This window comes from Hyperolius riggenbachi, chromosome 10 (assembly GCF_040937935.1).
Source record: "Hyperolius riggenbachi isolate aHypRig1 chromosome 10, aHypRig1.pri, whole genome shotgun sequence".
In the NCBI taxonomy this organism is placed as follows: domain Eukaryota; kingdom Metazoa; phylum Chordata; class Amphibia; order Anura; family Hyperoliidae; genus Hyperolius; species Hyperolius riggenbachi.
In genome coordinates this window covers 209,433,628-209,460,207 of record NC_090655.1, presented here as the reverse complement: position 1 = coordinate 209,460,207, position 26,580 = coordinate 209,433,628, and the positions used below count along the sequence as shown (strand labels likewise).

The 26,580-nt window shown below is 42.8% G+C and overlaps 1 protein-coding gene across 3 annotated transcripts; it reads left to right on the top strand.

The window, feature by feature from the left end:
* The first annotated feature begins 156 nt into the window (after positions 1-156).
* LOC137534356 (uncharacterized) lies at positions 157-26,188 on the top strand. Of its 3 annotated transcripts, none has more exons than XM_068255826.1 (10): positions 157-440; positions 6,284-6,415; positions 10,946-11,043; positions 11,130-11,229; positions 11,996-12,100; positions 13,771-13,881; positions 17,100-17,388; positions 17,480-17,631; positions 20,315-20,863; positions 25,776-26,188. In XM_068255826.1, exons 2-10 carry the CDS (start codon positions 6,382-6,384, stop codon positions 25,850-25,852), a joined length of 1,515 nt encoding a protein of 504 aa, XP_068111927.1. In that variant the 5' UTR covers positions 157-440; positions 6,284-6,381; the 3' UTR covers positions 25,853-26,188. The 3 variants fall into 3 exon arrangements, with proteins under 3 accessions (XP_068111927.1, XP_068111926.1, XP_068111928.1); XM_068255825.1 differs by having other exon boundaries at positions 20,300-20,863; XM_068255827.1 differs by lacking the exon at positions 11,996-12,100 and having other exon boundaries at positions 20,300-20,863.
* Positions 26,189-26,580: the final 392 nt, after the last annotated feature.

The following is a 26,580-nucleotide window of genomic DNA, read 5'->3' as shown; positions in this document are numbered from 1 at the left end:
GATACTTCTCTTTCGCAAAACTCTGTCTTGTCATCACATCACATCATCACACAGTGAAATTAAAGGAGCAATTTCATTTGAAATACAAAACAGGAAACAATCCCTTTGTTTTTGTTCCTGTATTTCCGGTTCGTGAGTTTCATGGCTGCGTGGCTACTTCCGGATGCCCTAGTGATGCCTACAGCACGGCAATGAATTGAATGATTTTCTTAATTGAATGTCTTAAATTGACATCTTATGTGCAGGCAGATGGATCCTTTAGCAGTGAGCGCGAATGTAAAATCTATACAATATATGATGCAAAATAACTTTCTATCAGGTCCTCGGTGTTGGAGCGATAGTCGCCATTTTGTTGTAGCCCAACATAGCAGTCGGGAGGAGCTGTAATAGTATGCAAGAAACTTCCTGATGCGGGTGTTGGGCTGGAGAGTGGAGACAAGGTATTAATGTCTGCTAATTACGATATTAGAATTAGGATGATAGAAAGCGGTGCAGCACTCTCTGTGGGCTGGATGGGGAACCCCAACAAATGATCATCTTTCTGCTAGTCCTCTAATCTGTATATGGGGGCTGCACTGGGGGAGCATTGATGTGACGGGGGGCATTCTAAAAGATCTCTGATCACTGATTAGCCACTACAGAAAATAAATATGGCTATAGACGAGATTAGGAGTGCTTGTAGCTTCTGTAGTTAAGAAGTTTTAAGGGGTGCCTGGCTGTAGAAAACCTACATGTTCAATGCTAGGTACACATTCAATTTTCCGTACAATCGACGGGTAATTCGAAGTATCGTGTGTACATGTCCAAACTGCGCCTATCGATAACGGGATCGATTTTCTGATGATAACTTTGCAAGAATCGATCCAATTAATGATCGGAAACAAATCAAACGTGCAAGAACCGATCCCATTAACGATCGGAAACAAATCAAACATGTTAGAGACAATCGTCCAATTCCCACTGATTGGATGGGAAATTGACTTGTGTGTACCTAGTATTATGTTGCATGGAATTCAAGTGTATGTTAAATTTTTTCCTACAAGTGTTTATTTCTGCAAACAAGTTTCTATTCACAGGGTATAATTCTACAAATTACTAGCTGTATAGCGCTAAACATTTTACCCACTGTATGCAGTGTACATTGGTGGCTAAGATGTGCCAACAGTCTTTTACAGCGATAAATACATCCTACATGGTTCTCTGCACATTTTTCGGTTATTTCATCAGAGATCAGGAGGTTGCTGTGACTATAAGGGCTCGTTTCCACTATAGCGAATCCGCATGCGGGCACTGCATGCGAATTCGCATACTTAATGTTAGTGGATGGGGCTGTTTCCACGTGTGCGGCGGCGGCGGCGTTTTTCGGTGCGGGGAAAATCTGCACGACAGGGTCGTGCAGATTCGCGTGCGGCAGGAATGCGGGCGAATCGCCGCTAATGTATTCAATAGGGAAATCGCATGCGGCTTTGTCATGCGGATTTCCCAGCGATTTCGCATGCGATTTCGCATGAAAGCCAATGGAACTTAACACAGGCAGTGACATGGTTAAATCCGCATGGCTCCTTGCCATGCGAAATCGCATGCGAAATCGCGGGTATATCCGCATGGGGAAACGCAGCCGCATGCGATTTCTTCAGCGGTGGAATCCAGGCGATTCCGCACCGCTACAGTGGAAACGAGCCCTTAATAAAACTGTGTTCCCACTGCTGAACCTCTGAAGAAGTGGCAAGGAGGCTGCAAAACATGCTTCAAGTATTAGAATGATGCACTATTGCGCATGATAATATCAATTGTACTGAAATGCAGTGTATGTACACAGTGGAATCCTTTTATAGTAAACACCAAGGGACTTAGCCAAGTAGTTTACTATATCAGAATTGTCAGACACTGAATAAGATAGATCTATAGATGTTTTTAATATAACAGTAGCTACAAATTGTTTGAATAAATACATAATATTTATTGTATATTATTGGTATATGTAATTTGGGATCACAGCAAACCCCTAGATAATGCACAGATCCCCATTTTGTACTGGGCTTTGTTTTTTTTTTTTTTTTTTTTTATTTGTAAATACAAGCTGCAGGTACTTTATTATCAGTATAAGCACAGAGTAGCTTATTTAGTGCATGCTGGGACTGACATACTGTACGTAGACTTAAATAATGCAAGTACATTGCATTATGGAGGCATGTGTACAGTAGACCCTGATCACCACCCGCAAGCGATCCGTCTAGCGGATCAACTTGGCTGGGCAACGGGCAGCTTCATTGTGTAATTTCATCTATGCACTGCTCCATTGTCCATCTGCCTCCGGCATAGCAACAGAGTGCGTTGTCTCGTCACTATCCCCAACGGGTGGCATCAGTCAAAGGTGTGTTCACACATAGAGGATTGGAACAACAGCCAGACAAAGAGCCAACAATGATTCCTTTCAAACTTTTCTAACTTCTGGTTTACTACAATGTATATCTAGTGCCAGGTTTCCTTCAAAGTCACATTGAACATTGATTGTTTACAATGCATGTCTAGTTCTAACAATAGCCACTGGTGCTGGAGGTTGTCAATGTTTACATTATCCCAAAATACAATGCAGATGTCCATACTTTTATGCATCAACCCACGGCACCAATGTTACTGTCCATTGCAGTGCTGATCTCATTCATGACAGTGAATGGGACAGCACTGCTTTGCAGGTAAGAATGCACGCAGCAGTGCATTACCATGATGCACTGCTGCACAACACATAAGTGGTAGCTGTCAGTGCACTTCTCATTTCCTTGCATACTGCACACTATACATGTTACTGAAATGCACAGAGCAACACATTTATTGGGAATGAGGCCTTAACAGCTAAAATCTTATCTTCTTCAGCCCTGCCATTTCACCATTGCTGCTTTCTAGTCCAATTCTAGATCTGTGCACTGCCAATCTCTTCTTTCTGATGGTGCATGTTGGGCTAGAAATTATTTTTTTCTTTTTCTAATTATTTTATATTGATTCATTAGGGACCAGTATTTTTCTATTAATTATATTACCTGTTATGTAATTGAAGAACACATGTTTTACCTTCAGTGACGATAGGAATTTCTTCACAAGTGTGCATTGTGAAAAGTCCCCCGGTGTTGTTGATCAAGTCTATTAAATGTTTGCTAGCTGTTAAAGGAGATATGTATTCATCTTGTGACCACTTAAAGAGAATCTGTATTGTTAAAATCGCTCAAAAGTAAACATACCAGTGCGTTAGGGGACATCTCTCATTACCCTCTGTCACAATTTCGCCGCTCCTCGCCGCATTAAAAGTGGTTAAAAACATTTTTAAAAAGTTTGTTTGTAAACAAACAAAATGGCCACCAAAACAGGAAGTAGGTTGATGTACAGTATGTCCACACATAGAAAATACATCCATACATAAGCAGGCTGTATACAGCATTCCTTTTGAATCTCAAGAGATCATTTGTGTGTTTCTTTCCCCCATGCACTGAAGTTTCAGGCTGCTCTTTTCTTCTTGCAAACAGCTTTGCCCTTGTTTGTAATTCCTCAGTATGTGAAAGCCCAGCCAGCTCAGAGGACGATTTATCCAGCTGATTAGAGCAGCTTCTCTCTTCTCTCTTATCTAAATACACAGGCAGTGTGCATAGAGGGGCCAGGAAGAGTGAGTTCATAGCAGAACCACAACACTGAAGAACTTGGCAGCCTTCCAGACACAGGCCGACAAGTCTGACAGGGGAAAGATACATTGATTTATTACAGAGACTGTCATAGTAGAACGTGCTGCAGTAAGCCAGAACACATTAGAATAGCTTTTAGAACATGTAGGATGATAAAAAACAGGATGCAATTTTTGTTACGGAGTCTCTTTAAGTTAACTAGAATGCATTGTTTATATGGGTCTTTGCTATCATGTATGTAAATGGAATGACAAACTCGAGTCAGGTAGCCAAACATACTAAAATGTACACCATTGTGTAAAACTAGAAAGCAGTGTTAATGTGTATGTAAATATAATGACAAACTAGGGTCAGTTAGCCAAACATGTATGCCATCCTGTACAAGCAGATGATTGGTCTGTAGCCATATACACTGAAATGTATAAGCACCCGATTGGCCTGCAAAATCTTGCATTCACTGGATGTCTATATATACCGTATTTTTCAGCCTATAACACGCTCCTGACTATGGGACGCACCTAGGTTTAGAGGACAAAAACCAGAGGAAAAAAAAATATACTAAACCTGGTGCATCCATGTTGAAGGGGCATCTTGTGGATTATGCCCCCTTTGTACCTCTTGTGTCTCTGTGTCTGCCTCTTTCCTCCTCTATGCCCCTTTGTGTCCTCCTCTATGCCCATTTGTGTCCTCCTTATGTCCTCCTCTATGCCCCTTTGTGTCCCCTGTGTCCTCCGTTTGTCTCCCTGTGTCCTCCTCTGCATGAGCACAGTACAGGGAGTCCCCAACATTGCGAAGGTTGGAGGTTCGTATTGGTAGGCGTTCACAAGTGAAGAAGTCCCTGCATTTGGACTATAAGACGCAATTACTTTATTTCCCCTACTTTTGGGGGAGAAAAAGTGAGCCTTATAGTCCAAAAAATACAGTACCTTGTTTCAAATACATAAATCAGAAGCATTTCCACCTATTTGAGTGTTGTGTGGTTCTGTATCTCCAAGCTGGAGAGAGAGTATTCATTTCAAGGGGGTAATTGAATCCACTGGGTTGCAGATCTGGGATCTGCTAAATCATCGTGCAGCTACCTGATGAGACTGAGTTATCATCGGTAATCTACCTCAATAACCCAATCACCCGTAAGGAGAGAGTAAGGCCCCATGCTGCCATAAGGGAGGTATATTGTGAGGATTTCTAAATTAAGACCAGCCAAACCATGTCTCCCAGAATTGCTCCTGCCTGCTTCGGATAGTTGAGGTCAGATCCTTCATTTTTTGAACCCTGTCTACGGCCTAGTGCACACCAGAGCGGTTCGGCTGCAGTTTGCGATCCGCTTGCGGGTGCGGATCTGCTAGGGTAATGTATTTCAATAGGCTGGTGCACACCAGAGCGGGAGGCGTTTTGCAGAAACGCATACTCCCGGGCTGCTGCAGATTTTGGATTGCGGATGCGTTTCTGCCTCAATGTTAAGTATAGGAAAAACGCAAACCGCTCTGAAAAACGGCACGTCAGAGTGGTTTGCCAGGCGTTTTTTGTTACAGTAGCTGTTCAGTAACAGCTTTACTGTAACAACACATGAAATCTACTATACCAAAACCGCTACACAAAACTGCAAAACGCTAGCTGAAACGCTGCAGAAAAATAAGAAAAAGCGTTTCAAAATCTGCTAGCATTTTGCGGATCTGCTAGCGGTTTTTGTTGTGCACTAGGCCTACTTCTTGGATCATTTCTTGCACTGGGGGGGGGGGGGTCTGACGATTTCCATCACCTGGTGGGCAGCCATGCTTCCATAGGCTGTAATGTGAATTACAGCTCTAGCAGCGGTCAGACAGTAATTTTGCGCATAGTCAAAAGACTGAGCCAGCAGTAGCTGGCAGCCGAATTACATCTTTCTCCTGAGTCCATGGTGACCTGGAGGGGCAATAGTAATTAACGCCTCTGGGACTTTTGCAGGAGCAGGGTGAGACTTTTTTTGTTTCACCCTGCGCCCAAATCTCCTGGCGCCATATTTGCATGTATGCCCAGCAGTGTGCCTGTCTCCAAACCACACCTCCAGCACAGATGTGAGGTGCCAGGAAACATTGCATGAAGCCTAGAGAGCATCAAGTACCACCTCATAAAGATGTTGCAGCCCGCCTCTTGGCTCCTAGATTAAATTTTTCTGCACTGCTGATCACTGAAAGTCACTACTATATCCCCTTCCCATTTTTCTTTAAAAGCCAGTGAAGGAGTCTCAGAGTGCCATTATTGTCACATAAATTGTTTTATAATACATGGTCACTGTTCCCTTTGCCACCTGTACCAAATACCAAGGACTTCCAGAGCTGTACAGTAGGTTGTAATTTTTTTGGGACAGCTCTGTGCCTGCTTTACCCTGCGCTATTTGAACAGGACCATAAAGTAAAGTCAAGGAAGGGCAGCTCTATAGAGAATACTATGTTAGCTATGTTAGCTTTTGGGGAACATTTAGCTATCCTGATTGGAAGTTTATTCAGACAGTATATTTATATCTCTGCCTAGAGTGTTATTCTAATGAAATGTATGCAGAACTGAGATCTGTTTAGGGTTTTCTATACAGTAAAGATTTTATTCAAAATGCTAATAAGTGTATGATTTTATAGATACATTTCTGTACAAGTCAGCCTACGTTCTGAATTCAGGCTTGGAAACAAAAGAGTTGGGAGTAATTGGAGGGCACCGGAAGTGTGTGCAGGACATCATGATGGAGAATCATCCCCTTCTCACATCACTGGGTAAGAAGAGACTTTCATTTCTTGTGAAGGATAGAATACTATGGAGGATCCACTTAAAGGGAACGTAAACTGAGAGGGATATGGATGTTTCGCTTTAAACAATACCAGTTGCCTGGCAGTCCGGTTGATCTGTTTAGTTGCAGTAGAGGCTGAATCACAGACCTGAAACATGCATGCAGCTAATCTAGTCTGACTTCAGTCAGAGCACCTGATCTGCATGCTTGTTCAGGGGCTGTGGCTGAAAGTATTATGCTGGGAATACACCATACAATTTTCTGTTAGATTTTCTGCAGCATAATGCTGGGAATACACGGGTCGATCCGGCAACCGATTAGCCGCGGATCGACCCCAGCTGCGTCCGCGCGCGGATCGATTACCGCTTGTCCCCGCCGGCGCTTTCCTATCAGCGCTCGATTCCCTGCCATTTTCCACCCCCGGGGATCGGGCGGGGGTCGAGCGGCTTGATCGGGCCAGCTGAATATTATCAGCTGGCCGGATCAGCTGGTCGATACACGGTACAGAAACGTACCGTGTATCCCCAGCATAAAGGTGCCCATACACTCGTCAGATTGGCAGCAGATAGATAAGAAATGCATCTGATGATCTATCTGATGTGTTTTTAGAACATTTTTTACCAGGATAGAATTCCAATAGATTTCAGTTTGAAATCTATTGAAATTCGATCTGATGGCATTTTTTTGCCATCAGATTTCCATTAAGGCCAATGCAAAATGATAAGCAATCTCATCAGATCGACCTAAATTTTCCACCCTGCCAGTTCGATGGAAATCCATCGAAATCGGCCATCGATCGATCGATTGGCCAACCGATTTGCGATCGATGGATCGATCGGTCGGCCAGAAAATCGGCTGAGTGTATGGGCCCCTTAAGATTTACCTGCCAGATAGATAATTTCCAACATGTTGGAAATTATCTATCTAACCATCTATCTGCATAGCAATTAGGCATTGTTCTACTCAACAGGAGATAACCAGAAGACAATGCACCAGAGATCATAACCAGTCTCTACAGAAAATAATCTAATTATGCTTCCTAACAGAAGAATCTAACAGAAAATTGTATGGTGTATTCCCGGCATTATGCTGGGCATACACGGCTCGATGCCACCTTATCAATCGAGCCGCTGATGGCTCGATTGATCATTTCCGACAGGTCGATCACGCGGCGCATCGATACTGCGCTCGATCCCCGCGGGCGGACAATAGTGGGGAATCGAGCCACTGATAAGGAAACGCCTGTCAGGAACCGGCCCGCGGCACGCCTGCGTATACGGTTCCCGACTGCGGGTTTGACCAGATCAAGCGGGGAACAGCCTTATTTAAGCTACAAACAAGGCTGGGACCCCTCAAACACTTCCCACTGCCACCACTAGCGTTGCTAGACACGTCCCCTCAGCTGTCGAGGGCTCCAGGCGCAAACTGCGTTTTCGTATTTTTGTCAGCTTTGCGCTTAGGCCAAATACGAGAACGCCACACACCCACACACACAGTACAGTTGTACAGTAACACAGCACAATCAGACACTGACTTGTAAAGCAAGTTACCCTGTCGTGCAGCAAAACCACTAACAGTCGTTCCGAACGATACTGTTAGCTACTCGCACTGGCGTTTTGTACGTTGGGTCAGCTGCGCGCTTTAGGCCAACGTATGACAAACGCCCCCACACATACAATGCAATTACAATTTCATATGGTAGTGTTGCTCAAGCATACAATTAGGCACGGACTTATACACAGCTACACTGCAGTCTCCTCTAGGCTATGAGTGTTAGTTTAGTACCGCAGAAGTCAAGCTTATTAAATAATAATTTAATATTCCAGGGAAAAAATAGAACAATGCAGAACAGAATATATACAAAAAATAAAAAAATTACAAAATTAAGAGTTACAAAGATAAGAGGTTACAAAGATACACACAAAGCGATTTTGCTTACCAAAATACAGGAATCCAGATAGAAGAATCTTGGACTTTTGTGGACGGACACAATTCTGGTTAGACCAGGAGTCCACTAGCTTGGGCCAGGAGACCAGCCGCAGCTACCGTCAGAAGAGAACTGATTTGAGGTAGCTGTCCCCTGATTTTTATAATGAAATATTCGCCTCGAGGCTGTAAGCCTGTGTGGACGGGGGGAGACTAGATTTAATTACATCCTCAGTCATAATTGGATATTCAGAGATCCAACATCCACTATAGTACCCACACCCAACAAAAGACTTCCTTAGCCCAATTTCCCCAGGTTACAATGTCTATACATCAAGAGATTGTTAAGTGAGGCTTTTCAACTCCACCAATAATTTAATTTCCTCACAGTGAAATAGGGTTTCTTCACCACAAGCTGACATGTTTTAGACTTTTCCTGACTAGGCTTGCTTTGTGTATTGAGACAATGGGCCGTCTCCTGAGTTCAAAAAGCCAGGCAGATAATCCCATTAGCAGAAACTCAAAGCACCTCATATGGTCAAGACAATACCCACTTCCTTGCCCCAAGCAATCAACGGCAACAGCTCCCTTCTAGCAGACCTACATGGAACACAGGCAGAAAAATGAAAGAATATGTTCCTGTTCCTTACATCCTAAGCACCCCAATATATTCCTGACAACGCCCACGGGGACGAGCGGGAATCGATCTGCGCAGCTGCGGAAACGAGTAGACTCGCGGTGGGGGTCGATCCAGCGGCTAATCGAGCCGCCGGTCGACCCGTGTATTCCCACAATTAGAGACACAGGATCAGCATGAGAGTCAGGCAATCAGTATTATTTTAAAAGGAAAAATCCACATCCTTCTCAGTTTAGGTTCCCTTTAACCCCCTTGGCGGTATGAAACATTCCGCCAGGGGGCAGCGCAGCAGTTTTTTTAAAAAAAAAATTTTTAAAATCATGTAGCGAGCCCAGGGCTCGCTACATGATAGCCGCTGCTCAGCGGCATCCCCCCGCCCGCTTCGATCGCCTTCGGCGATCTCCGATCAGGAAATCCCGTTCAAAGAAGCAACGAATAGCGGCGATCGGGCGCGCAGCGGCGGCGATCGGGGTGCTGGTGCAGCTAGCAAAGTGCTAGCTGTGTCCAGCAAAAAAAAAAATTATTTAAATCGGCCCAGCAGGGCCTGAGCGGCACCCTCCGGCGGCTTACCCCGTGTCACACACGGGGTTACCGCTAAGGAGGTTAAACACATTAAATGAAAACATTTAGTGCTTGTTTAGTTGCTTCTCATGGCCGTTGCTAGGGTTCCAGAAGATTCGGCAATCAGCAGACATTGTTTAATGAACAGATGTGTTGCACGCTGTGTTGAAAACGGGACATGGCCTTCAGGCACTCTGCAGGGGTGCCTTCACATTTATTGTGTGTGTGTGTGATATAATAGAGCACATTAAAATAGGGGGTACTGTAAAAACAAGCACTAAATTGGGGGTCAGAAAAATAATGAGCACATTAATAAATTGCACTAGAATAAAGAGACAGTATGAGTGGAAGTGTACTAGGTGGTAGTAAAAAATTAGCCACACATACTTTTAAAGACCATGCCTCCTGTAAAATTAATGCAGGGGTTCCTTGAGATCCAAAAGGTTGAAAGAAAGGGGGAGAACCGAGAGCCCGATATGGTGTAGTATGTTAATGAGGTGATGCCTGATGCAAACACACACAATGATTATACTCACAAGGACCGGTCGCCTCCAAGGCAACCACTGGATAAGCAGGCGGGGAGAATTGTAACCTGACCCCGCTCAGGGTTAAGAAGTCGCTCTCTGTAGATAGAAGGAAATGGGGATACACCCCTCCACCAAGGGGGGACTCAACAATTATGTGGTATAACAACAGAGGCGCCAAGTAGAGTAAAATTAGTTAAAATTGTTAAAAAGGGGGAAGTGGGTGGACTCACCTCCCTTCTGAAAAAATGGCCAGACAACGGGCAGGTTACTTCAAGTTTAAAGTAACATTTATTATGAGCTCCAAAAGTGCAACGCGTTTCACGGGTTACAGTCCCGCTTCCTCAGGCAAACAATTTTTGGAGGGAGCAAAGTCGGGTCAAGAGCCAGATATAGCGCCTCTCACAGAGTGGGTGCTGATATCTAGAAGCAGGGAGCTACAGCAGCACTTGCTCTATGCTGGAAGTCACACTCCCATGTAGCTCCCAATGTCTTAGCTGGTCCTCATTTTGCTCCCCTCATGTTCCAGTTGTTACAGTGCAGGCAGCATCAGCACAGCTCATTCCCTCTCTTTGTGCTCCATGAAGGTTGCCCCGATAGCACAGAGAAGCCTAATGTGCTAGTAGCACAGCCACACTCACCACTGCTTACACCACCAGCAGAGAGGGTTTGCCACAGCCTCATTGAGGAAAGGGGGGGGGGGGATTTCCTTGATTCAACAGACGGGTGGATGGGAAAATATGTTGCAGAGCTAATGGCACCATCTGTGCTCTTGGTTGGGGTAGGCGAGAGTGAGGTCCAGAAATTACCAGTAAGAGTCAGAGACCTGGAACTATTTAACCATAATGACACCATTGTTTTCCTACAGATGAGCCAAGTAACAGTAGTCCACCAAAGAGATTGAAAAGTTCTGCTTATGTTGGGGATCCTGTACAGGAAGATCAGAAGATCTCTCAGGATTATCAGGTAACCAGAACTTGATATTTGATCAATGCTCTGCATTCCTCATACACAAGCTTAATGTAATGTTTGTATAATTGTACATTTGCAAGGATGAAAAACTTGTTACCAAAGCTGAGGTGAAACAGGAATCAGAAGAGACCGATGTGAAGCATGAGGAGCCGAGTAAAGAAATTCCCCCAGAGATCACAGGTGGGGAATACACAGCAAATACACAAAAGAGCCACACAGTGTGCTACTTCACACAGTGAAAGTGAATGGAAACTGAAAAATGAAATCAGCAAGATACTTACCTAATGAGAGGGACGGTTCTGGGTCCTATAGAGCCTTGCTGCTCCTCTCGCAGTCCCTGCATTCCAGCGCTGGCTCCCCTGGCAGCAGTATCCCATCAAATACAGCTTTCTGCTGCCGAAAGAGACTCCAGAGGTCTTCGGGAGCCCGAGTGCTCCCAAAGACAAGCGGCTCCATACTGCGCTGGCATTCTCTCTCAAGCAGGCGCAGTACAGAGCCGTCTGTCTTCAGGAGCACTTGGACTCCCGAAGACTTCTGAAGTCTCCTGTGGAGGGGGTATAAATGGGGGAGCTGCCGCTTAAACGAGGGAACCATGATAGTAGTGGAAAGGATCTATAGGATCTCCTCGGGTAAGTATCTGGCTGATTTTTTTTATTTACAGTTCCCATTAGCTTTAAAGTGTATTTGAGATGGGGAAAATGTTCTGTTTAACTTCCCTGGGGTTTCTTTTTTACTTCTAATTGAATTTCATAATGAGTGGACGAATACCTTTTGTGAAAAGGCCTATAGGAAAGCATAGATCCATTGTACATGTCTATTGGTCCACTGCCGTCCGATTCACACACGTACACACACGCATGTGAATACACACATGCATGTGTATACACACACGCATGTGTATACACATGCACCCACAGCACACAAGTGTCACTCTCTTTATTCACAGACTCTCGAGAAACCAGACGGTCTCGGAGACTAATGCAATTTGAGGAAGAGGAAAAAAGACTTATCAGGATTAAGGAGGAGGAAACTCCTATGGAGATTACCACTGGTGAGTGATAAACACTCAGAAGAGAATCAGACTCATTGTTCAGACTCATTGTTCACTCCCTGTTTTGAATCTGATCTGATTGTGATCAATTCCAAGCACACACAGCACATACACATCCCCTCCATATGATTAGTTGTGGTCCAGTGATGACTATTCATTATTCATTCTTATTCCGTTGTTTTCTGTTAAGCCCCATACACACGCTCAGCAGCGATCTTTTAAGGTTTATACACACCTACCAACTATCTACCAAACTTGTCTGTTAAGCCCCATACAACTTTTGTTGTGAAACGACTAAAAAAAAGTATTTTGCTTTTGTTCAAACAGCTGATAAGACTGACAAGAAGTCAGTCCAACTGTTGGATTGACTTATCAGTTTGACAAATGTGCTGCATAAAAGGCTGCTGTTGAATGTGTCAATGGGGCTTAACAGATAAGTTTGGCAGATAGTTGGTAGGTATGTATGCTTTTGTTGTGAAACACCTAAAACGGCTAAAGGTCCGTACACACGCCGGACTGGCGGATCGCTCAGAAACAGCCGTATCAGTCCGCCAACAGTGCGTACACACGCCGGACTGACGTTGGAACGCCCACCCAGCGGGAGGTGACGACGGACCCGTCGTTGCCTCCAGTCCGGCGTGTGTACGGACCTTAAAGAGACTCCGTAACAAAAATTGCATCCTGTTTTTTATCATCCTACAAGTTCCAAAAGCTATTCTAATGTGTTCTGGCTTACTGCAGCACTTTGTACTATCACAGTCTCTGTAATAAATCAATGTGTCTTTCCCTTGTCAGACTTGTCAGCCTGTGTCTTGAAGGCTGCCAAGTTCTTCAGTGTTGTGGTTCTGCTATGCACTCCCCCCTCAGGGGGGAAAGAAACACACAAATGATCTCTTGAGATTCAAAAGGAAGGCTGTATACAGCCTGCTTGTGTATGGATGTATTTTCTATGTGTGGACATGCTGTACATCAACCTACTTCCTGTTTTGGTGGCCATTTTGTTTGTTTATAAACAAACTTTTTAAAACTGTTTTTAACCACTTTTAATGCGGCGGGGAGCGGCGAAATTGTGACAGAGGGTAATAGGAGATGTCCCCTAACGCACTGGCATGTTTACTTTTGTGCGATTTTAACAATACAGATTCTCTTTAAGACTTGAAACCAAAATACAAACGTAGCTGCGCTTCAAAGTCCTTATACCATCCAGATACGGACAACCCTATAAAACAAATTAAAAATTTTGAGGCGCAGCTACGTTTGTATTTTGGTTTCAAGTCTGGGAGTAAGGTGACTCTTGATCTGCTGCGATCCCATTGTTGAAATTTATTGTCCGTGGAGCGCAATTCTTGTACAATTTTTGGTAAAACAGATAAGACTGATAAGACGTCAATCCAACGGTTGGATTGACTTCTTATCAGTCTTATCAGCTGTTTGAACAATAGCAAGAGACTTTTTGGGGGGGTTTTCACAATAAAAGTTGTGAAAGCATAAAAGACCGCTGTTGAGCGTGTGCATGGAGCTTTATTCTACATATCTAATCCCTGATGTGTATATGCCTTGATAAAAATGTTGAATAATCATTCATAACCATGACTTGAGCAGCTACATGTATTGTCGAATGTTTCTCATGCATCTCTGTACAGAGGCATCACTCTCATCTTTATTTACAGACTCCGGAGGCATCAGAGGCAACAGGCGGATTCGCAGAGACTTCAGAGCTGAGGAGGAAGAAGATTATGTGAGGGTTAAAGTGGAGGAAATTCATCCACAGATGATCACAAGTGAGTAATAAATATTACATTAAATGCAAAAAAGGTCACATATTCTCCAATTCAAGGGTATCTTCCTGCTGCAACAATTGTTTTCTATATGTTATTCTGCGTCTGTAAAGTGGACCAAGCAATCTGTTATGAGTTTCCTTTCTAAAGCCCCATTTATTGCCAAACAGATAAGGCTACTTGCACACCATGCGCAATGTGTTGCATATGCTGCAAAGTAGGGAGGCAACAATGTTGAAAAGTTGCATTGCGTGTTACGAGTGCAATACATCGCCTGCAGTACACAGACATATGCTTCATTGCTGCTGTAATTGCGCATAGCGTCTGGTATCGCAAAGCGTTTTGGGCTGAATCTTGCGCACCACATCACTAACCCTTAGATGTGTTTGTGCCATTGCAATATATTTTTGTTGTGTTGCAATTATATTGTGCCTGGTAACTAAAGGGGAGCGAGAGCTAGAGGAGAGCTGGCCTTGTATGTTGTCGACAGCAGAGTGGAATGTTATGTATTACCTTCTCCAATTGGCGATAGAGGTATTTCTTCACTTCCTCTTCAGTTTGCAAGTGCCATGCAGCCAGCCAATCACCATGTAGTTTCTGTCCCTGTGATAGGACAATGGACTGTAGCCGCATGGTGATTGGCTGGCTACACGGCACTTGCATACTGAAGAGGAAGTGAAGAAAGACCTGTATTGCTGACAGGAGCAGGTAATGCATAACGCTTTGCTCCACTGCCGCTCTGCATTATGTACAGGACCCGGACTCCTAGTACAGTCTAGTTGTGACCCTGATCTTGCAATTATTATGCAGGTAATTTATTGCACCAGTTTACACTGTACGCAATGTTTTCAACTAGCAATAGAATTTTCCAAAACTCCTACATGAGTGCGGAGGTGTTATGTGTCATGCAGTTTGCTTGCAGCCCTAGAGCCACAGGTCTCCCTTAGGTCTCTTGTAGCACTAGAGCCACATGTCAGCCTTGGGCCTCTTGCAGCCCCATTTAACACAGCCTAGGCTTCTTATAGGTCCTGGTCAAGCGCTTAGCCCTAGGCTTCTCAGTAGTCAAAGTGTAGTCCAGGCCTATCACAGCCTAAAAGCACCAGCTTAAACCCAAGACTTCCACTCTACTCTAAAAGATAAGTGACAGCATAATAACTTTTACAGAAAAAACATTTCTGTACAGCCCACAGAACTCCTACTGAGATTTTGCAGAATGGTTACTTCCTGGTTTCATGGGAGCACTGAAATGGTTAACCCCTTGTGTTTACATATAGCCTGTTTGAACGGGACAGATCTGACAGCTCAAATTACAGTGGCTCATTACTAGCAGATAAAGGAGAATTTAAGTGGACTTGAACTCAGAACTTCCTCTCTTCTCTAAAAGATCAGCAACAGCATAAAAAAACCTTTACAGAAAAAAAACACTTCTTTGTTACAACTGATAAAAATTCTGTAATAAATCTGTGTTGTCTACTTCCTGCTTTCATGGAAGCAGACATACACAGGGTTAACATCCTGTGTTTGCAAATTAGCTGCTCTGCCAAGACAGCCAGCTGACACAGCTGAGAGATCAAGTTACACTGGTGATTAGTCACAGATGAGGGAGAATTAGAAAGGCTAAACTTTCTAAATACATACAGGGTGCATTTCTCTACGGTTTCCTTCTGTCCGGTGCCAGAGTTCAGGTCCACTTTAAGGGATAATTAGACAGGCTGTTATCTCTAAATACACACAGGGTGGGTTTCTCTGTGTTTTCCTTCTTTCCTGTGAAAGAGTTTAGGTCCTCTTTTACTCCATATGACCGAGTCAGCCTCAGCCAACTTGCATTTCGTTAAGAAAAAGGAAGCATCCCTAATTATTCTCTCTAGAGGAAACCGTGAACCAGATTTATCAAAGCATTACCAACATTTTTTTCTTCTTAAACGGTTCTAATCAGCAGGGGAACTGTTCTCCATGATAATAAAAAACTTCTTAAATCCTACTTATTAGTGTCAGTTTAGCTTGGATTTCTAGAGCTGCACTACAGTTAAGAAAAGTGCAAATCCATCCCTAAACTGTCACAGATTAAGAAGTGCTTAATAGCAGTTCTACAGATAATGCAGCAGATCAGGCTCGACATGATTTGTAAAGTGCTCCTCCCCCCAGCTGCCAGGTGTCCTGTGAAGCTGTTTTGTGCTTAACTTTTCCAGTGCTAGGCATTGATGCAATACAGCAGATGTATTGCTAACCTCAGCAATGGCAATTTCCCTCCACACTGCACTGTCTGAGAAAACTTCCTAACTCCTCCTATTCCTAACAGTTTAACTTCTTGGCGACTGCGTCACACCGATGCGCGTGCACGCGGTGCCAGCCCCAGGACCACCTTACGCTGATCGGCGTAAAGTCCTTAGCGCTGCGATCCACGGCTGTTCCCCTGGGGCAGACAGAGGTGATCGGCTGTCATAGGCTGAAGCCTATGACAGCTGATCACGGGGATTGGCTGGCAGGGGGGAGGGAGGGCGGTCCTGAAAAAAAAATGAACAAAAAAGGGTCAAATTTTATCAGAAAAATAATAAAATAAATATTTGGCAACAAAAAATAAACATTGGGGGCAGTGGCGTAGCTAAGGAGCTGTGGGCCCCCGATGCAAGTCTTACATTGGGGCCCCCCCAAACACTCTATACGTATCAATAGATACGGCACACCAAAACCTGCCAATGGCAACTACAGTGTCAGAGGTGCAAGAAGGGGATGGGGATCACTTTAATGATTACCACTATTCAAAGTATCTATAGAAGTCATTATGATCACAGGACCAATATAGAGCTAATACTGCAGTTGAGGGAGGGCCCTTCTGGCCCAAGGGCCCTGATGCAGTCGCAATCTCTGCAACCCCTATTGCTACGCCCCTGATTGGGGGAGCGATCAGACCCCATCAACAGAAAGCTCTGTTGGTGGGGAGAAAGGGGGGGGGGGGAATCACTTGGCCTTAAAACTGCAGTGAAAAATGGCCTGCTCCTTAGGGGGGTTTAACACTGCGGTCCTCAAGTGATTAGGAAGGAATCTGCACTATTTAGTGATTTCTTAAGATGTGTGAGACAGTTCTGCATGGATTTCTAAAAACCTACCAAGATTGTGTCTCAGACACTCTTGAAAAATGTCCCCCTGTGAATGGGAAAGTTCAGAATTTCATTCTAATGTGTTCTCACCAACACTGACCTGGGAATATATTTTTGTTGCAGGAGAAACCCATCCACCCTCTCAGACCACAAGAGCAAGAATAAGGGCACGCCGCTTCTCTGAGCCAGAAAACATCGTACTTATTGAGAATTTACTCCCTCACTTTGATCGCCTTTTTGGCAGACTCTCTTCCCAGACTGACAGCACCACTAAGAGCAGAATATGGAAATCTATAGCGAATGCTGTCACTGCATTGGGCGGAGCTCGCCGGGATGTTCAGCATTGTAAAAAACGCTACCAGGACATCAAAGGCAACATACGAAAGAAAATTGCAGCACATCAGGCAGCTGTGTAAGTGTCACTTGCATCTCTTTGTACATGAATTTATGTGAGCTACTGCTTGTTACATGTTTTTTTTATTATTACCGTATTATTTATACAGGTTGTCTGCTGGGGATAGTGCTAGAAGTAAAGTCCCTTTATTTCTATTGGAATCTGAAGAGCTACTCAGACCATATTTGGCAAATAATACTTCACGGGGGTATCCTGTGCTCTATGATGCACAGCATGCTTCCACTTCAGTTGTAGACACAGGTATGTATTTTCAGTTTTTATACTTTTAAAAAAATGAAGAGATAAACAATCGTATATATTCTCCTACTCCTAAAAATGACTTTTTAGATATCCCACACTTTTATGTTATGTTAAAAAAAAAAAAAAAAAAAGTAGATTTATTGTTCTGTTTTTGCTCATTGACACAGTCTTTCCATGTCGCAGAGAGCTAAAATTTATAAATTGTTGACCCTTTTTATCTATTCCCTACACTCAGAAGCTGTTCTCTGCTAGAAAAACATTTTATGGCTGTAATCCCTTATCAGTGAGGGGTACCCTATAGTCTGACTGGAGAGAAAATGTCAGTTGCATACCTGAATGGTTTCTTTCAGGAACATAGCATAGTTATTACGGTGCTTGACACTGTACATACACATCTATCACATCATGTCACAGGTCACTTAAAGTGTATCTGAGAGGAATGGGGCAAAAGGATTTTCACTTACCTGGGGCTTCCTTCAGGCCCCTGCAGTCTGTCAGCTTCCTCAATGTTCTCCTAGTCCCATCCGCTATGACACTGTCAGCCCTGTTAAAGTCTATGACTTAGCTCAGTTGCGGACTACTGCACACGCGCAGTCCTGACCACAAAACCACCAAATCGTGCTCCTGTTGCTGGGAGTGTTCTGTGCATGCGCAGTTCATTAAGACTGTGCGATGGAGGATGCATGCGGCCCGGAACAGCGCATATGCAGTGGCTCGCAACCCAGCTGGATCGCGGACTTCACAGCAGCTCAGCGAATTGGCCTGAGAGGACATTAAGTGAGCTGACAAACTACAGGGGGCTGGAGGAAGCCCCAGGTAAGTATAAATCCTTTAGTTCCCTTCATCTTAGATTTACTTTAAATCTGAAGTAAAAATAACTAAAATACGATAATGTATTTGTATGTGTAGTACAGCTAAGAGATCGAACATTAGTAGCAAGGAAAAGAGTCTCATTGTTTTTATGTACAGGAAGTGTTCAGAAACTTCAGTTGTTATCTATGCAAAAGAGCTTCTCTGAGCGATTTGACGAACTTGAGTCGAATACACTCCTGTTTTCTGAAGCCCTTATACAGCCAAGACACAGTGAGACAGCTTGCAATAAGGTTTTACTGCAGGGAAGTTCAAAGGGTCATTATTTCTGCTTTGTTTTATAACTTAATACACAATAATTAATCTTAATGGAGAAGAAGAGTAAACTAAAACATAACATTTTATAACTTCATCTAAAAACTATGTAAACTTAAGATTTCACTTGGCTGAAACAATTATTCCTGGACGAGAATGTCGCATCTGCACAGGTCTTCCCGGATGTCACTGGCCTCCCCTGTAGGGATCCACCCTGTTAAATTGCTGTTTTAGATGTATGTTCCCTGCTGGGAACTTCAAAGGAAGTTCTTGCAGCTTGAAGCCGCTCATGTGTCTCCCGTCTCCATAGAGCCAAAAAGTCAACAGACTTCCGCACACCTTACTGCACAATGCCAGTGTCTGGGGTGCTATAAACTGTAGTGTGGGTGTCATTAAGTCAAGCAAACAAATGTATTGATTGTTTCGGAGTCACTGGGGCCCCTTTATCAAGGCTAGCAGAAACTAGATGAATATAACAGTTAAAATGCAAACAACCATAACAGTAAAAGATGAGTATAAACTCCAGCAGTCATGTATGCCCATAACCACCAACATGCAGAGGCTCTATAGATAAAATGTGTGCAGTGAAACATTGTTACCCATAGCCACCACTTCTACTGGGAGGGTACAGGATGATACAGAATGAGCGTGTCTATATCAACATACAAGAGTGTGAAAATGCGAGAGCCAGGAGACAACAGAGCGGTGTACCACTCTCATTGTATTGGCATAATAATAATAATCAGCTTCTAATAGATGTCAGTGTTATCGGGAATCAGGTTCCCAAGTGATTCAGCATCTCAATGTGGGTAGAAGCCAACTGGCTGCTACATAGGTGTTCAGTACTTGTTGCTGATCATCTACAACTAGCTGTTGTTTGGGTGCCGGGGTTTACGAAGGTGTGGTCTAGACATTAAGTGGTAAAGGATAGAGTTAGGCATTAGGTGGGAATTCAATTTAGGCACTTATGGGGGGTTAGGTTTAGGCATTTGGTGGGAGGTTTGGTTTAGACACTTACGGGAGGGGTTAGGAATTAGGTGTGTGTGTGTGTGTGTGGGGGGGGGGGGGGGGGGGTTGGCTTAGACACTTACAGGGGGGATAAGGGTTAAGGGGAGGTTCAATTTAGGCACTTACAGGGGGGTTAGGCATTAGATGGGGGTTCAGTTTTGGTATCTACAGGGGAGGTTAGGCAATAGGTGGGAGGTTTGGTTTAGGCATTTACAGGGGAGTTTAGGAATTAAGTTGGGAGGTTTGGTTTAGGCACTTAGAAGGGAGGGTTCAAGTGAGAATGGGTACTGGGTAGTGAATAGTAAACTACTGTACATTACCTATATTTTACTACTAGTGGCACCACCCAACGCCCAACACAAGCAGTGCTGCTACAATATGTACTCATGACAGGTATCCTCTTACCTTATAAGTTAATGACAGCCTATACAATGGTTATCCATACTGCTATAAATATCCAAATCTCATCTAAGCCAAATCATGTATATACCATAGAGTAAGGCATGAGAACTGTTGCTACATTAATGGAATGTAGGTGTCTATTTTTTAGATTTTGAGTCTGACGGCCCAACAAAGGGCGAGTCCAGGTCGCACAGCATCCAGAATGAAGCTAGTCAGGAGCACATGGAGGAAGAGGAAGACTTGGATCAGTCACAAGTTGAGTTTAATGAGTTTACTTATGGGCTAGAGCCAGAAACATCTGAACAGGAAGGGCCAGAAGACAGATCAGAATCTTCACCTCATGAGACGTCTTCAGCTCAACCAGATGTGTCTGAAAAATCATCTGTGGACCACATTTCAAGGTCTCATACAGTTCAGCATGGCAGACAGATGCCGCCGAAGGCCAAGAAGGAATCTATTCGGGAATTAAATGTGAGGCATTTAAATCGTTTTACCCGCCTTCAGACTTTACATCGGAAAATGCTAAGCCGACAGATGACACAACTCCATGAGGATGTGTCGTATTTAGTAAATGCTACAGAGGAACAGAACGACCACCTTTCAGGCATCACCAACTTCATGGAGCGAATTGCAGTTGCCCTGGAAACCAGGAATGATTTGGAGGACAAGCGACAGGCTTCTCTAGAACAAATAAATGGTAACTTGAAGCGGCTCTGTGAACTAATTGAACCCAATGACTAAAATTAAGTTCCTTGACATTTTGTCCTTTTTTTTTTTTGTTTGTTTTTTTTTTTTTTTTTTTTTAGTTAAGTTGGTATTTATATAAGAACGTGTACATGACTTGTGCTAGTAACAGGCCTGGAAGTGTTAACAGTAAGGGTACTTTCCCTTCAAATGGAAATTCAACTTTCTTTATACATTTGGTACTTCACAAGTTTGTTTTTGTAATTTTAGGTTGTTAATTCTTTCTATTTCTACGTGCAATCAGTTAAGAATGTCTAAAACTGATTGCTCAAATTGAACTTTTTGTGCCCCCCATCTCAGCAGTATTCATTTGGGGTACAGACTGTCTAGAAGTGGCCACTTTGCAGCTTGAGTAATTAACTGCACAAAGCAGGAGACATTGCTACTCATTTCCAACACCTTTACTAATCCATTGTCTGGCAGCACACTTTCACACTCCCATCTGCCAGTTCTGGTAGGAAAAGTTTGGAATGGTTGTATTTTAGATGCTCGTTCATAAACTAAGCAAGCTGAACCTTTATTTACCATAAATCCTTGCAATACATAGTGTTGGACTGATTACGTTGTGTTGGATTTCCCTCCTAAGTTAAATAAAAAAAAGAAATTAACCTTTTCATAAAGTAACACGTTTATCTTGTTTATTAAAATTGTTTGTTTGTTAAAACGGACTCCGGATTTGTTAAAACGGACTCCTCTTCACAGCTTGAAACTCAGGCTTTTTTCATTAACTTACAATGTACATCTACAGTATACAGGCAAAGTACGAAATCCAGGCATTCTATAGAATACCAAACTAATTTTAGGCAAACTACAAAATGCTTCGTATTTCGTACTTTGCCTAGGCAATCTATAGAATGTCTAAAGGTGGCCAAACACCATTATTTTTTTTTTTAATTATTATTTCCTTTCAATTCAAGAATTACAATCAGTTTTTCTGCTTGATTGTAACATTTCAAAAATCTGACCAATGTATCACACACGTTAAATTTTACACAGTTATGAAAAGAAAAAAAACTGCTTGGGTCATCAAGAAATTGACTATCCTACACCATTACATTTTCATAAAAATTGATTGGTAAAATCCATCACTCTCGATCTTCATTTTTTCCATCATTTTTATCGAATTGCTTTGAAATTGGATCATTTTATTGTATCGTGTGTGGTCACTTAGGGAGGGGGATGCCTCTGGATCCTAATGAGGCTTCGGATAAGAAGGAGGCATTCAATAGTCTTTTAAACTTGCATTTAACTTGCGTTTATCAAATCTCAGCAGTTATACAACATGTTTCGGGGCGACTCCCTTCATCAGGTGTAGATGCATAAAGAGAACAACATTGAATAAATATTAGTATGTGCACCACACCCAGTCTCTTCGTGGTCAGCTGACCAGTGACATCATAGAACAAGTCCAAAGTTCATTTAGTCCCTTGGGGTACTCAAAAAGGCACTACACATACATCCTATGACCCATAGATAACCTGATATACAAGTGGCTTATGCTTATTACCATGGTAATTACCTATTAAATCAACAACTGCATACAAGCTTTTAGGACCAGCAGGTCTCTTCTTACCACCCTCTATCCGACACCCCCAACCATCACCGATGGTATATTGCTCAATATCTGAGGGAAAAGAAGGAAAAAGAGAAAAGAAACATCAGTGACAATTACAGAAAATATTTCAAACTTAACATGTCATTTATCCCTTTGGGAGTAATTGTATCCAGTTTCCTCATCCACCTTGCTTCTTTTTGTAGGAGAATCCTATCTCTATCTTCACCTCAGTTGAGTGGTGGAACAAGGTCCATTACCAACCAGCGAAGTTGTGACACCCCATGGCTACGATCAAAAAACTGTCTGGCCACAGGGGTATCGCAGGCCTTGACCCCCGGCTTGTAACCGCAGATGCAACCCCTATGTTCCAGAACCCTGGTCTTCACATGTCAGCGCAGGGTTGGTATTGCTGAGATTTGATAGATGCAAGTTTAAAAGCCTATTGAGTTCCTCCTCCTTATCTGTATACTTTGAAAGTTGTGTTAAGTGGTGACCCACAGGAGGAACGTGCACCAGCTACTTTAACCTGACCAGGCTCAAGGCATAAGGTTCTCACGGACACGCCTATTTGGATCCTAATGAGGCTTCCTCCTGTGTAGCCCCAATCCAGTGCTGGCTCCCCCTGAAAATCCACCAACAAGCTTGTCAGTGGAGGCGCAGAAGTGCTACAGCATGCGGCAGTATTTCCGTTTGGGATACAGCACAGGCGCAGTACCATCTTCCCCCTCAGGCTCCTGGCAGAAATAGCCAAGCCCGATTGGGTCCACTCTACTACATAGACACGAGACGGGAAGTGGTATTGCGCCTGCACTTGATCGCAAAGGTAAATATTGCCGTCTGCTGCTGTCCAGGGGTCCCAGTGCAGATCCATGCTGCAAAGGAGAAAGGGGGAAGCCTCATTAGGATCCAGAGGCTTTTTTTTTCTTACAGGTTCTCTTTAACCACTTTGTCCTCCTTGACGTATAAAAACGTCAAGGAGGACAGGCGCGCTCCCGCGGCCGATCGCGCGCGTGCACGCGCACTCCCGGCCGCGGAGTCGGTAGCCACGGAATCAATTTATCGGGCTATGGAGCCTGATCATTGATTCCTCTCCCCCGCTGAAAAAGCGACAGCTTCTCTCGGAAGCTTCGCTCTTTCTGAAGCTGTGTCCCTCTAAGCGTACATTGTACGCTTAGAGTGACGTCATGTAAAAAAAATTGAGATTGCCATCTTGTGGCCAAAAAGTAAAACTACAAGTAAATTCCCAAAAACATTACAATACACCAATATTTCCCCAAATAAAACACTTTTATATCCCACCCTCCCAAAAATGCCCACATAAAATGTTTAATAAAAAAAAACAAAAAAAACATTACTATAAAAAAAAAAAAACATAAATATTTACCTAAGGGTCTAAACTTTTTAAATATCTATGTAAAGATGAAATATTTCTCTCTATTTTTTTTTTATAAGCTTGTAAATAGTGATGTATGCAAAACGGAAAAAATGCTCTTTTATTTCCAAATAAAATATTGTCGCGATACATTGTGATAGGGACATAATTTAAATGGTGAAATAACCGTGACAAATGGGCAATAACAATACGTGGGTTTTAATTATGGAGGCATGTATTATTTTAAAACTATAATGGCCGAAAACTGACAAATAATGAATTTTTTCATTTTTTTTCTTATTCTTCCTGTTAAAATGCATTTACAGTAAAGTGGCTCTTAGCAAAATGTACCCCCCAAAGAAAGCCTAATTGGTGGCGGAAAAAACAAGATATAGATCAGTTCATTGTGATAAGTAGTGATAAAGTTATAGGCTAATGAATGGGAGGTGAACATTGCTCGGATGCATAAGCTGAAAACGACTGAGATGTTAAGTGGTTAAAGGCTAACTAGGCAAAATATTTGAAAAGGCAAACCATTTATTAGTTGTATTTATTATCGTAGTACTGTGCTGTCTATGGCATTAGTCCTGGATTTCTTGTTAGCTCAGTAATATGTGGTACTTCAGATGTGAGAAAACTGAGAGCCTTATACTGTGGTATGTTGAATTTGATAATGTTCATTTGAGGGAGTGAATTATACTCACTAAAATGTGCCACACCATAGGCAAGTGGGAGAACAAACCCATCCCCACTTTAAAGGGACTCCGAGCACCTCTCATGGATATGCCGTTAAGACTCCGACCAGTACTGCAAAGTACTTAAACATGCATACCTTTTTGTAGCTTGTGCTCTCCTCTTTCATTTGATGCCTGAATCGTCGTTCTACACCAAATAGTTTCCGTTCGATTTCAATTTAAAAATCGCGGCTGCCATCTTGGCTATGTTATAACTTCTGGGTCACCCCTGTCTTCTCTGTTAGAGAAGTGCATCACTGAATGAAGCAGGAAGAGGAAGTGACACGCATGGCCATTGCAAGAGGCTCCTCCAGAGGGGTCATAGCACGACTTTGTTGGAAGTCGTCTGTCTTAAAGCCATGCCCATGAGAGGTGCTCGGAGTCCCTTTAAAAGTTGCTCTCTGCAGGGATAGGCCAAACATTACCCTCCACTCAGTGTGGATTGAAACACTATACAGTTGTTCAGTGCCAAAGTGAATTAAAATATTTAAAACCGTTTAAAAAGAAGAGGCATTGGTGGCCTTACCTCCCTCAAAAAGACTCAGAATTGCAAAATGAAGAAACTCTGCCTCAGTTTGAGTTGCTGGGTTCTTCTGTAAGCTCAATTGAGATTTCACTCTTACTTACCCGATGAAGCTGGCTTAGTCCCGCAAAGTGCATTGCAATTTTTTTTAAAGTTGTAATTTTTCACTCAAAGTTTCTTTATTTTGCAATTCTTGTAGGAGGTAAGTTCATCATTACCTCATCTTTCTAAATGGTTTTAGAATTTTTTGACACCTCTGAACAATTGTATAAAATATAAAAAAACACCTTCTGCACCAGTTCATACATCCTCAGAGACCTACTTCTCACTCCCAGTCAGACCAACCCACTTCCTCTATAGCAGCTATAATGGAAAGCCACGCCCCTCTCCTGATTCCCAGACTAAACAGATGCATGAAACTGACTGGAAGAGGGAGGGGTAAACAGCCAGCTGGCCTTTACTAAGGATATAGAACCCCTGGCAAAAAAATATAAAATATATAGCTTCTCTTAGAGGATGTAATTAGATTTTTGTACTATAATAGTAAAAAAATCTAATTACAGATATAACACAAAGCTATTTTATCCTCAGATGAACATTCTGGCTTTGCAAAGCATACCTAAAAACAAAAATAAAAAAATGAACTGACATTTTTGTAACTAATGGCACATCTTTTTTCAGATCAAGTAAAGGAAAAATTATGGCGTCACTCTGTTGCGGAAAAAATTGTGAAATCAAGAAGCAAAAACCACAATTAGTACTCTTCTTTGGCCTTTATGACAGCTTGAAGTCTTTGAAGCATGAACTTTACTAATCAAAAACAATGCGCTTCATCATTCGGGTTCCAGCACTCTCCTATAGCAGTTGAAAGATCATTTTTGCAGGATGGAGCCTTGTCATGTATTATTTTTTCAGTCTCCACCATAAATTTTCAACTTGATTGATGAATTGAGATCCGTACCATGTCCTTCAGCTGGTACGCCTTGGCTTGAACAAACGTTTAAACGCTCATTGTTCGGTGGTCAGAAATCGATTGGAGCCTTGTCATGCAACATTTTTTCAATTTCCACCATAAATTTTTCTTTGAATTCAGATCCGGACTGTTTACTTGTCATATCATTGAGTTGATATTGCTTTTCTGGAGAAATGTTTTAATGCTCTTTGGTGGCGAGATGCATGATCATCGTGAAAAATGACTCCATCTTCACCAAACCTAATTTTGATTGAGGAATTGGGAAGAATTTGTAAAATTTCAGTTGTGTTTACTGCAAAGGTAATGACTTCCGTATGCTCTGGTCCTTCACCTGACATGCAACCCCATATAATCAATTACTATGGAATTTCCATCACTGGATACCACTTTCATCCAATCGTCTGCAGGCCATGACTGCTTCTCTTTAACTCACTGTAACCTTGTTTTCTTCTGTTTCAGTGGTAATGATGGTTTAGATTTTCTGCAACTGAATCCCATTTTCTTCAGCTAATT

Coding starts and splice junctions, on each gene's coding strand:
- LOC137534356 (XM_068255825.1), top strand. CDS start 6,382: ATGATGGAGAATCATCCCCTTCTCACATCACTGG. Junction 6,416..10,945: donor TCCCCTTCTCACATCACTGG/GTAAGAAGAGAC, acceptor GTTTTCCTACAG/ATGAGCCAAGTAACAGTAGT. Junction 17,389..17,479: donor GCAGCACATCAGGCAGCTGT/GTAAGTGTCACT, acceptor TTATTTATACAG/GTTGTCTGCTGGGGATAGTG.